This window comes from Marmota monax, unplaced genomic scaffold (genome assembly GCF_021218885.2).
Source record: "Marmota monax isolate L192 unplaced genomic scaffold, Marmota_monax_Labrador192_F-V1.1 WCK01_AAM20220418_F8-fsc00012, whole genome shotgun sequence".
NCBI lineage: Eukaryota > Metazoa > Chordata > Mammalia > Rodentia > Sciuridae > Marmota > Marmota monax.
The window spans coordinates 18,852,640-18,866,676 of NW_026695227.1; the positions used below are offsets into that span (position 1 = coordinate 18,852,640).

The 14,037-nt window shown below is 38.7% G+C and overlaps 1 protein-coding gene across 5 annotated transcripts in view; it reads left to right on the forward strand.

Moving 5' to 3' along the window:
* Positions 1-14,037, forward strand: part of Bicd1 (BICD cargo adaptor 1) — a 229,598-nt gene that overhangs the window by 171,400 nt on the left and 44,161 nt on the right. For all 5 annotated transcript variants that reach the window (XM_046436115.2, XM_058576447.1, XM_046436111.2 and 2 more), the window contains exon 5: positions 12,159-13,253. In XM_046436115.2, the coding sequence (XP_046292071.1) occupies positions 12,159-13,253 (1,095 nt within the window). The remainder of the gene's footprint in view (positions 1-12,158; positions 13,254-14,037) is intronic.

Sequence of the window (14,037 nt, forward strand, 5' to 3'; positions counted from 1 at the left end):
ATTTTCATAAAAATGTGTGCCCTAAATTAAATAGCACTTATGATTAGTATATTTTCTGAAAGTATCATGTTGATGGCTTTGGAATAAAAAGCCATTGTGAGTTGAGCCTTTTTGTTTCTTCATTTTATTTTGCTGGCGGGGGGAAGATAAGAGGAAGTGGGGCTTCAAGGCATAGGACAGCTCAGTAGTTTTTAACCAAGTCATTTATTGGGTTAAAGCTCAGAGCTGTTGTCACACTTGACCTTAAATGTAATCTGAATTGAGAAATATAAAGTCCAAAAAAGATGAGTAGTTTATCTTCTCATGAGTGATAGAGAAAGAGAACAAGTAAGTCTCAGCAGAGTGAAGTATGCATTTGGGACAGTTCCTCATTATCTGAGACTGTCTCCCAAGTTAAGGAGGTTTAGCCTCTCTAGCCCAGCCTATTAAAGTGCCAGGTATATCTCTTTAGTCATGTGATAACCAAAAATGTCCCACACATTTCAAGTGCGCTCAGCTGCTAGATGAGATTTATTCTTGGAGCTACAACATTTTACTTTTCCATTAAATAGGGAGTCGAAAGACTTCCTCATTCGATTGTTGTGAAGGTGTATGAGCTAGTTAATATGTGTAGATTGCTTAGAACAGAACCCAGTGCACAGTAAATAGTTATTGGAACTATTATTATTTCAACTCCATAGTGCCTTTAGTTTTTGAAGCACCTGATTTATTTAAGTATTTTTATTCTTGCTACTAGCATTAACTGTTGTTTTTGGACTATCAGCTCAAGAATTGTCACCTGGTACAAGACTGGTACGTGCAACTGAGTGGAAAATGAGAGTTAAGTCTCCTGATATGAAAAGGGATGTTCGTGTTGCAAAACATGAGGGTGAGAAAAATTCTGCAGGATACACCCTCCTTCCTTATCCCAGAGAGCTGTGTGCCTTCAAGTCTTTCATCAGCACTCAGTTAGCATGGACAGTTCATAAAGGTGTAGAGGGGCCCAGGCGGGCCTTGGATCACAAATTTGGCTCCAAATTGAGTAATGAAAACCAGGCTCAGCACAGGAAGGACTTTATAGCTTCTGGTCTCACACCAGCAACACTAACCTCTCAATTTTTTTTTTCAAAGTAACCATTTATCTTCTCATAATTAGCATATGGTACCAGGGATGCCATATGTGGGTGGTACCAGGGTGCTTTAGCACTGAGTTACATTCTCAGTCCCTTTAAATTTCGAGACAGGTTTTTGCTAAATTGCCCAGGTTGGCTTTGCAGTCCTCCTGCCTCAGCCTCTTGGGTAGCTGGGTTTACAGGCATGTGCTACCATGCCCCGCATTTTTTTCAAAACCGTATCAACTGTTTTAGGGATATTTTTCATTCAACATTTTTGGTACAAGGGCAACAGAGTGTATCTTCTCATGAATGATTTCTTTATAATCTGATTGTTTTTCCTTAGCTATGCACTCTTTTGGGTTTCATTCATATAAATAAATTATAAAATTATTATTTGATGTGAAGCTTGAAAATAATATGTCAATTCTGATCAACAGCAGTTCTGATGGGCCATGAAACATACTGTGAGTTGTACTGTTCTAGACGTTCTGAAGGGACTCCAATAAAATGCACTTAAGTATTGCTACCTAAAATACTTGAGGCCACATGTGTTTTGAAATTCAATTTTCAGACTATAGAAAGGTTACATGCTGCATATGTCATGTGTATATTGTGTCATCCCCAATGTGGCCACATGTGGTACCCAACAATCACATAATATTAACGTTAAAATATTAATGTTAATGTACAAATATGTAACAACAAATCCACCATTATGTCCATCTATAGTGCACCAATAAAAATGTGGGAAAAAATTAATACTAATGTTAAAAATTAATGCTAAATGTAAAATGTTAAATGCTAGTATTAAAATTTGTGTAGTAAAGCATGCAAATATTCATATGAAGAGAAAAAAATCAGGACCATTTTTTATATGAAAAGGACTTCGTTTGGTTGGGTGCAGTTTTGCTGCTCCACAGGAGTTTAGGGCTGTCATTATATTGCCACCAAACAAGTTATATATAACTTCTATTTCAAGCTTTTTGGACATTGAAATTGTGGCCAACGTAGGTGGAACTGGGGCTGCACGGTTAAGCAATTTTGTATGTACACTTGGGATGGGACAGTTGGTATTTTCATAGTCCCTTTGTCTCTTAGGATTTCTTTTGGCAAGAATACAAAACATTTCATCTGAGTGAAGTCTGTGTGCCATCAAATCTAACACCTATGCTTAGTTACTGCTGATCATGTCGAGGGGCACAGGCTGGGATATAACACCTTAAATGGGGTGATATGCAGCTTTTCAGACTATCTTCCTTGTGATTAAGATCTCTTTAGATGGATAGGGGAATAAGTTCAAGAGGTCTGCCGTACAATGCGGTGGCTATAACTGATAACAATGCATTTTATTCTTAAAAATTACTAAGAGAGTAGTTTTTTTTTTTTTTTTTGCAAATGATAAGTGTGGGATGCAATATATGTATATGTTAATTAGCTCAAAATTTAGCCATTTCACAATGTATCCACATTTCACAACATTCTGTTACACATGGAAAATATGTACAATCTTTTATTTGTCAATTAAAATTAAATTTTTGTAAAAAAAAAAAGAAGAACCTCTTTAAAAATAGCATACGTAGGCCATACCCTATTGGCCTTTTCTTGTCTTACAAGTCTCCATCTATACACATAAATTATGTTATCTCTTTTGTAGGTGTTTACTTAACCTGGTTGGGGTGGAGGGGACCTGTGCATCTTTCTGCCTTGAATGTCAGGAATGCTGGGTAGTTGCTTTCTCTGAAGCTCCTTCACAAAGAGGGAAGGCAACACATTAGCAAAGCACTGGTCCCTTACCATGCCTTTGTTAGAATTAGGAAAAAAGAAAATACAAAACCTGGTCTCCTTCTTTAAGAGGTTATACTGCCATCTGCTGGGAAATGATAATAAGTAATAAAAATCTACAGGGACTACAGTTTAAATATTGCCTCCTTATAGAATTGCATTGTGTACAACCTGCACAGTTATACTTTAAAGCCCTAGTAATAATGCCAGGCCTCTTTTGTAGAATTGTGAAGAACAAATGGGATGGTAACTATGAAACTATGTGTCATTCATAAAACTGTAAGTTATTATTACTGTACTGGGAACTCTCCATCAGTTTTTGAGGTGCCAAGGTCTCCACTACCATTTTATATAAACAGTGAATACAGAAACCATAAAATTATGGGAAAGGGTAGATGGTGGTAAGCCTTGATTGAAATTAGGGAGTGCTTTTCTTCCCAGAGCAAATTGGTGTGAATATTTTACTGCTCTATGTCTTCTAAGATTATGGAATAAAGTACAGGAATATCTAAAAATTTAAATTTAGTTAATCAAGCTTTCATTTCACACAGAAACCTATGCACAAAAAATATAAGAGAGGGCTGGGGATATAGCTCAGTTGGTAGAGTGCTTGCCTCACATGTGCAAGGCCCTGGGTTCAATCCCCAGCACCCCCCCACACACACACAGACACACACACACACACACATACACACACATACTCAATGGTACAGCACTTACTTATCTAGCATGTGTGAGGCCAAGTTCAATCCCCACCACTACAAAAAAAAAAAAATGATAAGAATAACATAGTAGGAAAACATGTTTTGTTCATCTAGGAGTCCCTGTAAGCTTAACAATAGGCCTCGATAGTGAACAGCTCAATTAGCATCATCCCTTATTCACTAGAAGAAAATTTGAGGGTATTACTAAATAAATTATTTTGGCTTCTTGCTGCCCTAAGGACCTTGCTCTTTCAAACAGATTATAATTGACATTTTCCAGTGACAGTCCAGGACCTTAATTAGTTTTATTAGAAACAAAATAAGTAGATCCTATCTGGAAAAACTAACTAAATTACTTCATCTATTTCAGGAGTCCTTTGTGCTTGTGCTGAAATTTATTCTTTTAATTGGAAAAAAAACAAAACACTGTTAACTTTACATCCACATGAGGTCTGAGCAGGAAAACAGGTTCAATTTTTTTAAATGAATTGATTTATTTCTTAGTATCATATTGGATAATTTTACATGTAGTATGAGAAAACAACAATGTTTCTGTAAAACTGAAGTTAGTACATTTTGTTGAACCTCATAGATGTAGAATAAATAGATTCATATTGTATTTGGGTCTATTCTGTTAAAGGCAGTTTTAATATTTTCTATAATGATCATAAGTTATAATAATAACTTTCTATATGTCCACTAAAGTTCAATTTTTATTTGCTTAATTGGCTGGTGCTTATAACCACCATAGGGGGAAGATCATGTCATCCCTGTTGTACAGATAGGGATGGGACGAGGGTGCTGTATGTTGCATCATTTGTTCAAGGTCATAAATCTAGCAAGTGGAGCTGCCCCACACAATCAGTTAAATATTATCTCTGCTTGTCAAGAGCTTACTCCCAAATATGGGATGAAGTTAATTAGAACATGTTTGGTCAGTTCCTGGTTCTTAAAACCTAAGAGACACTTTCCTAGTACAAGTTGAGCACTTAAGTGATTAAACTACTTTAGAGTCTGTATAAACTTCGTACCACAAGCCTTACTTTTTCTATTACATATCAGTAAATATAAGAAGAGCATCTAGTAATCACAACCAGGGAAAGCCTCTGAGTAGTTTTTATTGTTGTTGTTTGGTTTTGTGTTTTTTGTAGAACAGGACTTATGGAGATACCATTCACAAAGCATAGAATCCATCTGTTTAAAGTGGTTGTTAGTATATTCACCAAGTTGAGCAACCACCAACCACAGTCAATTCTAGAACATTTTCATCACACCAAAAAGAAACCATGGGCCCAGTGTGGTGGTGCACACTTATAATCCCAGTGACCCAGGAGGCTGAGGCAGGAGGATCACAAGTTCAAAGCCAACCTCAACAATTTAGCAAGACCTAGTCTCAAGATAAAAAATTAAAAGGGCTGGGGAATAGCTCAATGGTAAAGTGCCCCTGGGTTTAATCCATAGTACCAAAAAGAAAAAGGAAAGAAAGAAAGCACATATTTGTTAACAGTCACTCTACATTTTCCCAGAAACCCCCAGCCCTAGGCAGCCGTGAATCTGTGAACTTCCTGTCTCTATAGATTTGTCTATTGTGAACATTTCCTATAAACGAATCATATAATATATTGTCTTTTGTAACTGCCTTCTTATATTAACATTTTTCAAGCTTCATCCATGTTGTAACCTGTAACAGAACTTTATTCTTTTTTATTGCCAATAATATTCCATGGCATGGGTAATCACATTTTATTTGTCATTTATTAGTTGATGAACATTTGAGATGTTTCCAGTTTTGAGTTATTATGAATAAATTATGCTGCTGTGAACATTCACCTATAAGCTTTGGGGTGCACATATGTTCTCTATTGGATCGAGTTCTAGAAATTTCTGGGTGACATGGTAACTCTGTTCCAACTTCCAAAGAGCTGCCAGACTGTTTTCTTGGTGGGTGCCCCGTTTTATAACCCCGTGTGAGGGCTTTGGTTCCTCCGCCTCCTTGCCAGCACTTGTTGTTATATACCCTTTTAGTTGTAGCCATCCTAGCAGATGTGAAGTGCCATTTCATCAAGGTTTTGATTTGCATTTCCTTTTTTTTTTTGTCAATGGACCTTTATTTTATTTATTTATATGCAGTGCTGAGAACCAAACCCAGTGCCTCACACATGCAAGGCAAATGCTCTACCACTGAGCTACAACCCCAGGCCCCTTAATTTGCATTTCTTTGAGGACTAATGATGTTGTGAATTTTTTCATGTGTTTCTTGGTCATATGTAATTTTTTTTTGAGAGAGAGAGAGAGAGAGAGAGAGAGAGAGAATTTTTAATATTTATTTTTTAGTTTTCGGCGGACACAACATCCTTGTTTGTATGTGGTGCTGAGGATCGAACCCGGGCCTCACGCATGCCAGGCGAGCGCGCTACCGCTTGAGCCACATCCCCAGCCCCATAAATATTTTTTATCAATTAACTTCCTTTGCCCATTTTTTGATTGAGTGATTTCTTTTTATTATTTAGTTGTAGGACTTTTTTTTTAATATATCCTGGATGCAAATTTCTTATCAGATATAGGATTTTCAAATATTTTCTCCTATACTTTGGATTTTCTTTTCACCTTGGTAGTGTTCTGTGATGCACAAAATTTTTAAAAATAAATATATATTTTTTATTTTATTAAAAAATATATTTTTTATATATATATGTAATTTTTTAGTTGTAGATGGACCCGTTTCCTTCACTTATCCAAGCAACATCTATTGAAAACTATTCTTTTCTTTCCTTACTGAGTTGTCTTGACACCTCAGTTTATCAGATAATAAACTGATAAATCAGTTTATTACAGATATGAGTCTATTTCTTGATTTGATCTCTTGCCTTGATCTACATATTCACTTTTATGTTAGTATCACACTACCTTATTATTGCTTTGTAGCAAGCTTTGCAATTTCCTTTTTCTTCCCTTTCCTTTTTGTGGTACTAGGGATTAAACCCAAGAACACTGCACCACTGAAGCTATATGCCCCATCCTTTTTTAAATTTTGAGACAAAGTCTTGCTAAGTTGCCCAGGCTGGCCTCAGACTCTTGATCCTCCTGCCTCAGCCTCCTGAGTAGCTGGAATTACAGTTGTGCACCACCATCCCCAACCTTCTTTGTCCTTTTCTAAGAACTATTTTCAAGATCATTTTTACCTATTCAGTGGCCTTTGCATTTCCATGTGGATTTTATGATCAGCTTGTCAGTTTCTGTGAAGAATTCAGTTGAGGCTTTGATAGGTTTTGCATTGCATATGGAGTTCAATTTTGGGAATATTGTCCTCTTTTGGCCCATGAGCAGGGGATATTATTTATCATCTTGTTTGGATTTTTTTGTTTGGTTTTAGAGATTGAGCCCAGGGGTGCTTTACCACTGAGCTAAATCCACAGCCCTTTTTATTTTTCATCTTGAGACTAACTTACTTAGGGCCTCCCTAAATTCCTGAGGCTGGCTTTGAACTTGCAGTCTGCCCCCCTACCCTTGTCACTGGAATTACAGACATGTATTACCATCCCTGGCTAGGACCTCTTTAATTTCCTTCAACAATGCTTTATGGTTTTCAGAGTATACATTTAGCATTCTTTTATTAAACTTTACCTAAATATTTTATTATTTTTCATAGTGTTGTGAATGCAATTATTTTATTAATTTAAAGTTTGATTTTTTTCATTGCTAGCATGTAGAAATATAATAGAGGTTTGTACATTGATCTTGTATCCTGCAAACTTATTATACTTGTTTATTTGTTCCAATAGTTTTTTAAAAAGTGGATTTCTTGAAGCTGGGGTTGTGGCTCAGAGGTTGAGTGGTCACCTAGCATGCGTGAGGCACTGGGTTCAATCCTCAGCACCACATAAAAATAAAACAAAGGTATTGTGTTCACCTATAACTAAAATATAAATATTAAAAAGTGGATTTCTTAAGAACTTCTATATACAAGATCATATCATAACAGGGGAGATGGCCAGCGTCTCATTGTGGGCTTCCTCTTCCTTTAAGGAGGGTGTAAGCCACCTGGAAACTTAAAGTCTAAATTAATTAGTGAAGAACAAAACACAAATAATCAGAAATATATTTACATAAAGCAGAGCCCCTGATAGATCTAGTCCACATAGGTGCTGGAATTAGACAAAGGAAAGATGGCTCTGGTGGTTTATTTAAGGGGGTACATCAAAGGCAGGGATAAGGTTTCAAGGGCAGAGTCTTGCTTAGTGATTTCTTGTAGTCACCAGGTGGATTGACATCTTGGCAGGTCACATGCAGCTCAGGTGCTGTGTGAGATCTTGGCAGAGCTTGGGTGAGAGTTCACCTGCATTGGGCAGTCGGTCCCTATAGGGGTGCCACAGGAAGTTCCCAATGCCAGACTTATCCCCTCACTAAGCTATGATGTGCAACACAGTCCACACACAAGCCATGGACGGCTTGTGACAATATCTTCTGCAAATAAAGACAATTATGCTTTTTCCTTTCCAATCTAAATGCTTTTTATTTCATTTTCTTGCCTACATTCCCTGGCAAGAACTTTCATACTATGTCGAATCAATCAGTCATGTCTTGTTTCTGATCTTAGCAGGAAAGGGTTCAGTCTTTTTCACCATTGTTTCATTATAGTTGCATCTGGAATGTCCCCAGCCTAGTCCCCAATACATCAATGTCCAAAGATGAGGCTTTAGGGAAGTGGGACTGGAATCATGAGGCCCCTGATCTCATCAATAGAGTAGTCCAGCCAGGCACGGAGGTGCGCACCTGTAATCCTAGTGGCTGGGGAGGCTGAGTCAGGAGGATTGTGAGTTCAAAGCCAGCCAGTGCAGTTTAGGGAGCCCTAAGCAACTTAGCAACTTTTTACCAAAGTGAAAAGGACTGGGGATGTGGCTCAGTGGTTAAGTGCCCTTGGGTTCAATCCCCAGTACCAAAAATAACAACAACAACAAAAACAGAGTAGTCCATTGACTGGTTCATAATTGAATGAACTATTAGGAGATGATGGAAACTGTAGGGGGTGGGGCCTAGTTAGAGGAAGTAGGTCACTGGAGGTGTACCCTGGAAGGGTATATATATCTTGTGCCTTTGCTTTCTTGCTGCCATGAGGTAAGCAGCTCTGGTCCGCCACGCCCTCTCTACCATGATGTTCTGCCTTACCACAGGCCCATAACAATGGAGCCTGCCAACCAGGGGCTGAAACATCTGAAATCATGAGCAATAAATATTTCCTCCTCCAAGTTAATTTTCTCACATATTTTGTCAACAGTGATGGAAAGCTGAATTGCAGAAGTGTGATGTTATCTTTGGTTGTTTCATAGATGCCTTCAATCAGTGTAAGGAAATTTCCTTTTATTCCTACATTGGTGACTTTTTTTTTTTTTCCTGGAACGCACATTGAATTTTCTCAGATGCTTTTCCTGCATGTATTGAGGGATCATGTTGTTTTATATTCTATTAAAACAGTGTATTTTTTAAATATCTTTGTTTTATTTATTTATTTTTGTATGTGGTGCTAACGATCGAACCCAGTGCCTCACATATGCGAGGCAAGCACTCAACCACTGAGCTACAAACCCAACCCAAAACAGTGTATTTTTCTTATTGATTCTTGAATGTTAAATCAACGTTACATCCCTAGGAAAAATCCCACTTCGTTGTGCTATCTAATCCTTTTTATGTTACTGGATTCAGTTTACTAGTATTTTGTTCTGTATTCCTAATTGATAATCAGCATGTATTTTTCAGTTCCTGTAATATATTTGTCTGGTTTGGGTATCTGAGTAATACTAGTGTCTCAGAATGAGTTGAGAAGGTTTTAAATATTTTACTACAAAGAAAGGATAACTACGTGAGATGATTTATATTTAGCCTGATTTAATCATCCTCCAATGCATAAATGTATCATAGTATCACAATGTCCCCCAAAATATATACAATTATTATTTTTAATTTTAAAAATAGAATTATATGGGCTGGGGATGTGGCTCAAGCGGTAGCGCGCTCGCCTGGCATGCGTGTGGCCCGGGTTCGATCCCCAGCACCACATAGAAAAAACAAAGATGTTGTGTCCGCCAAAAACTGAAAATTAAATATCAAAATTTTAAAAAAAAAATAAAATAAAATAAAATAAAAATAGAATTATGGGGCTGGGGATGTGGCTCAAGCGGTAGGGCGCTCGCCTGGCATGCGTGAGGCCCGGGTTCGATCCTCAGCACCACATACAAACAAAGATGTTGTGTCCGCCGAAAACTAAAAAATAAATATTAAAAAAAAATAGAATTATGTATTGAGTTAAAATTCACACACAAGAAAACTCATCCTTTTAAATTGTTAAAAAATGAAATTCATGGAAGTTGATAGTTTAAGAATAGCTTTGATTTCTTTTCCTATAGAAGTCCTAATGTTAATTGTGATTATCTTTTCTTGGTCTTTCACAAAAACTCTATTGGTCCACAATACATGTAAATATGTTTATTTAAAAGGCAAGCAGGGCAATCCCAGCAACTTGGGAGCCTGAGACTGGATCCCCAAGTTAGAGGCCAGTCTCAGCAACATAGCAAGGCCCTGTCTCAAAATTAAAAATAAAGAAAGAAAGAACTAGGGAAGTAATTTGGTGATAGAGCACTCCCCTGGTGTGCGGCAGGGACGGGGGGGGGGGGGTGGGGGGTGGGGGGGGTGGGACAGGGGGATATAAAAGAGGAAGATGATAGGAAAAAAATAAGGTGACTCTTTTCGTGATAGATTACAATTAACTCAGCAAATCTCTCTTGGATAAGTTCTTCACAAATGGAGATTAAAATAATGACCCCCAAAATGTAGAATCATTTTAAAGCTTTCAAGTGTTTTACATTTATTAATTCTAAGCACAGTGAATCTTAAATAGTTTAAGTGCCTGCTCTCTTTGAAATCCAAATACATTAAGGTACTACAGTTCTTAATAACTGAAGGAAAACATAATGCTAGAGTTCTATAAAAATTATCTGTGATAATTCAGTAATCATATTTTGGTCAGATCCACTTGAATTATCTGGAGCAAAAGAGTGGAATATGTGTGTGTGTGTGTGTGTGTGTGTGTAGATATATAGGTATACAATATATATGTAGTATGTATATATGTATATATATATATATATATATATATATGCAGATATGTGTGTACATATATACAGTATTGTAAATTTTGAGTATCACTGCCTGTGAAGTTGTGTGTATGTGTATACCACTCCCTATTCAATATACACATACACATATGTATTCATATTCATATAAAATTTATACCACAACAGGTGTGGTAGTGCATGCCTATAATCCCAGCTATTCAGGAGACTGAGGCAGAAGGATCACAAGTTTGAGGCCAGCCTGGGCAATTTAGTGAGATTCTGTCTCAAAATACAAAAAGGGCTTGGGAGGCTGGTGCTATAGCTTAGTGGTAGAGTGCTTGCCTAGCATGCATGAGGCACTGGGTTTAATCCTTAACACTACATAAAAATAAATAAAATAAAGGCATTCTGTCCAAATACAACTATAAAAAAATTTTTAAAGGGGGCATTTGGGGTGTGTTTAACATACGAGACCTTGGGTTCAATCCCCAGTAGCACTAGAAGAAAAAAAAAAGCCAAGGCTTCTGCTCTCTATTCAGTTGATTTCATCAGAAATAAATTGGGTGTGGAAAGCAATACTGTATATGGAACATCTCCACATGAAACTATGTTCTATGTGATGTTTTCTGAAGGTGCTATCATAAAGAGAATGGTAGACTTATCCTTTTAGACTTAGAACATATATATTTTAAATATGAACTAGAAGAGCATAGCTTGAGAACCATTTCAAACCCATTACCTCATTTATCATAATACTTTGTCTCAAAATAAATTTGAGGCACATTCAGTAATTTTGGGGGTGGAGGGTACCAGGGATTGAATTCAGGGGCACTTGAACTACTGAGTCACATCCCCATCCCTATTTTGTATTTTATTTAGAGATAGGGTCTCACTGAGTTGCTTAGTGCCTCACTTTTTGTTGAGACTGGCTTTGAACTCAAAATCCTCCTGTCTTGGTCTCCTGAGCTGCTGGGATTACAGGCATGCACCACTGCACCTGGCATTCAGTACATTGTGTTTTGATCAATTTTTATTTTATAAAAGGTTTTGTTCTATTGAGAGATTTTGGGAAATGGTTTTATCTATAATCATGTACACTACTCAAATAATGTTTAGACTTTTCCAAGGAAACCTATTTGATTTTCAAGGGAAAAAAGAACAAAACACTCCTGAAATCCATTTTCACTGGGATTGTACATAATGCCCATAATAGAATATTCGGAAGATTTTCTATCTCCTTTATGAAAAATTCAAATGGCTTGACTTTTATCAATACCATATTATGAATTATGTACTTTTGGGTTGACTTCCCAGAACTGCTGAATAAGAAAAGATGTTCCAATTTACTTTGAAATAACGGGAACATTGTGCTGCAGTTATTTTAAATATGCACAGGCCCCACTGTGAATGGACTAAGCTCCTCCGTGGTACTGCATTGAAGGCACTCAGAGACTTTCTTTTCATTGCAGGTAGAGCGTGAAAAGGCCATTCTTCTGGCCAATCTCCAGGAGTCACAGACACAGCTGGAACACACCAAGGGGGCGCTGACGGAGCAGCATGAGCGGGTGCACCGGCTCACAGAGCACGTCAACGCCATGAGGGGCTTGCAGAGCAGCAAGGAGCTCAAGTCTGAGCTGGATGGGGAGAAGGGCCGGGACTCAGGGGAGGAGGCCCATGACTATGAGGTGGACATCAACGGCTTAGAGATCCTCGAATGCAAATACAGAGTGGCAGTAACCGAGGTGATTGACTTGAAAGCAGAAATCAAGGCCTTAAAGGAGAAATATAATAAATCTATAGAAAACTATACAGAAGAAAAGGCCAAGTATGAGAGTAAGATCCAAATGTATGATGAGCAGGTGACAAGCCTTGAGAAGAACACCAAGGAGAGTGGCGAGAAGATGGCCCACATGGAGAAGGAGTTGCAAAAGATGACCAGCATAGCCAACGAAAATCACAATACCCTTAATACAGCGCAGGATGAGCTAGTGACGTTTAGTGAGGAGCTAGCCCAGCTTTACCACCATGTCTGTCTGTGTAATAATGAAACTCCCAACAGGGTCATGCTGGACTACTATAGGCAAAGCAGAGTTACCCGCAGTGGCAGCCTGAAAGGGCCTGATGATCCCAGAGGACTTTTGTCTCCACGATTGGCCAGACGGGGTGTGTCATCCCCAGTAGAAACAAGGACCTCATCTGAACCCGTTTCAAAAGAAAACACAGAGGCCAGCAAAGAACCAAGTCCAACTAAGACCCCAACCATCTCTCCTGTTATTACTGCCCCACCATCATCTCCGGTATTGGATACAAGTGATATCCGCAAAGAGCCAATGAACATCTACAACCTTAACGCCATAATCCGGGACCAAATCAAGCATCTGCAGAAAGCAGTGGACCGGTCCTTGCAACTGTCTCGTCAGAGAGCAGCGGCTCGGGAGTTGGCCCCCATGATTGATAAGGACAAGGAAGCCTTAATGGAAGAGATCCTCAAGCTCAAGTCCCTGCTGAGCACCAAACGGGAACAGATTGCCACGCTGAGGGCAGTGTTGAAAGCCAACAAACAGGTAATCTCCTTCCACTGGTGAAAGCATGCTAGTTGAAAACCTTCTTTACCAATTTCCTCCCGAATGTTGTTGAGTTTCCAGGACCATCAAGACAAGGATTCAGATTACTGGTCAATGGAGCAATAAGACAAAGTGCATCCTAGTGCCAGGTCAGAGTGTGATGTTATTTTTAAGTGAGTGAATGGATGAAATAGAGAGTAGTTGTGCCCAGCTAGTGGAGGAAGAGATGAGGAAGGTAAAAGGACAACAGAAGGGAAGACCCAGCTGCAGATACACGACAGCAGTCCTGTGAGTGTGGAAGCAGGACATAGATAGTGGCAGAAGAGGCCGGCATGGCAGTTTACGACAACCAGGGAGATCCGACAGGAGGGGCAGACACCTGGTGGGCAGCCAGGTCGTAAGGGAGTCTGGGTGCAGGCAGGTATAAAGGAGGTCTGAGAGCCACCAACCTGACCTCAACTTCAGAGACAGAGATTCCTCAAGGGCATGTAGCAAGATGGAAAATGGGTGTCTTGTCTTTAATCCTAGGCTTTGAGAAACAGGAGTATTAGATAAATGATCAAGTCATGGACTCAGGGATAAAGAACAAGACAGCAGCAGGCAGATTTTAGCAACAAATAGTTTGGAGCCCACATTAACAAGCAAACGATACAGAAGGAAATGGCGGTAGCGGTGGGGGAGAGGGGAGGGAGGAACTGGGGATGTAGCTCAGTGGTAGGGTGCTGGCCTACCATGCATGGGGCCCTGGGTTCAATTCCCAGCACTGCAAAAAATATAAATAAAA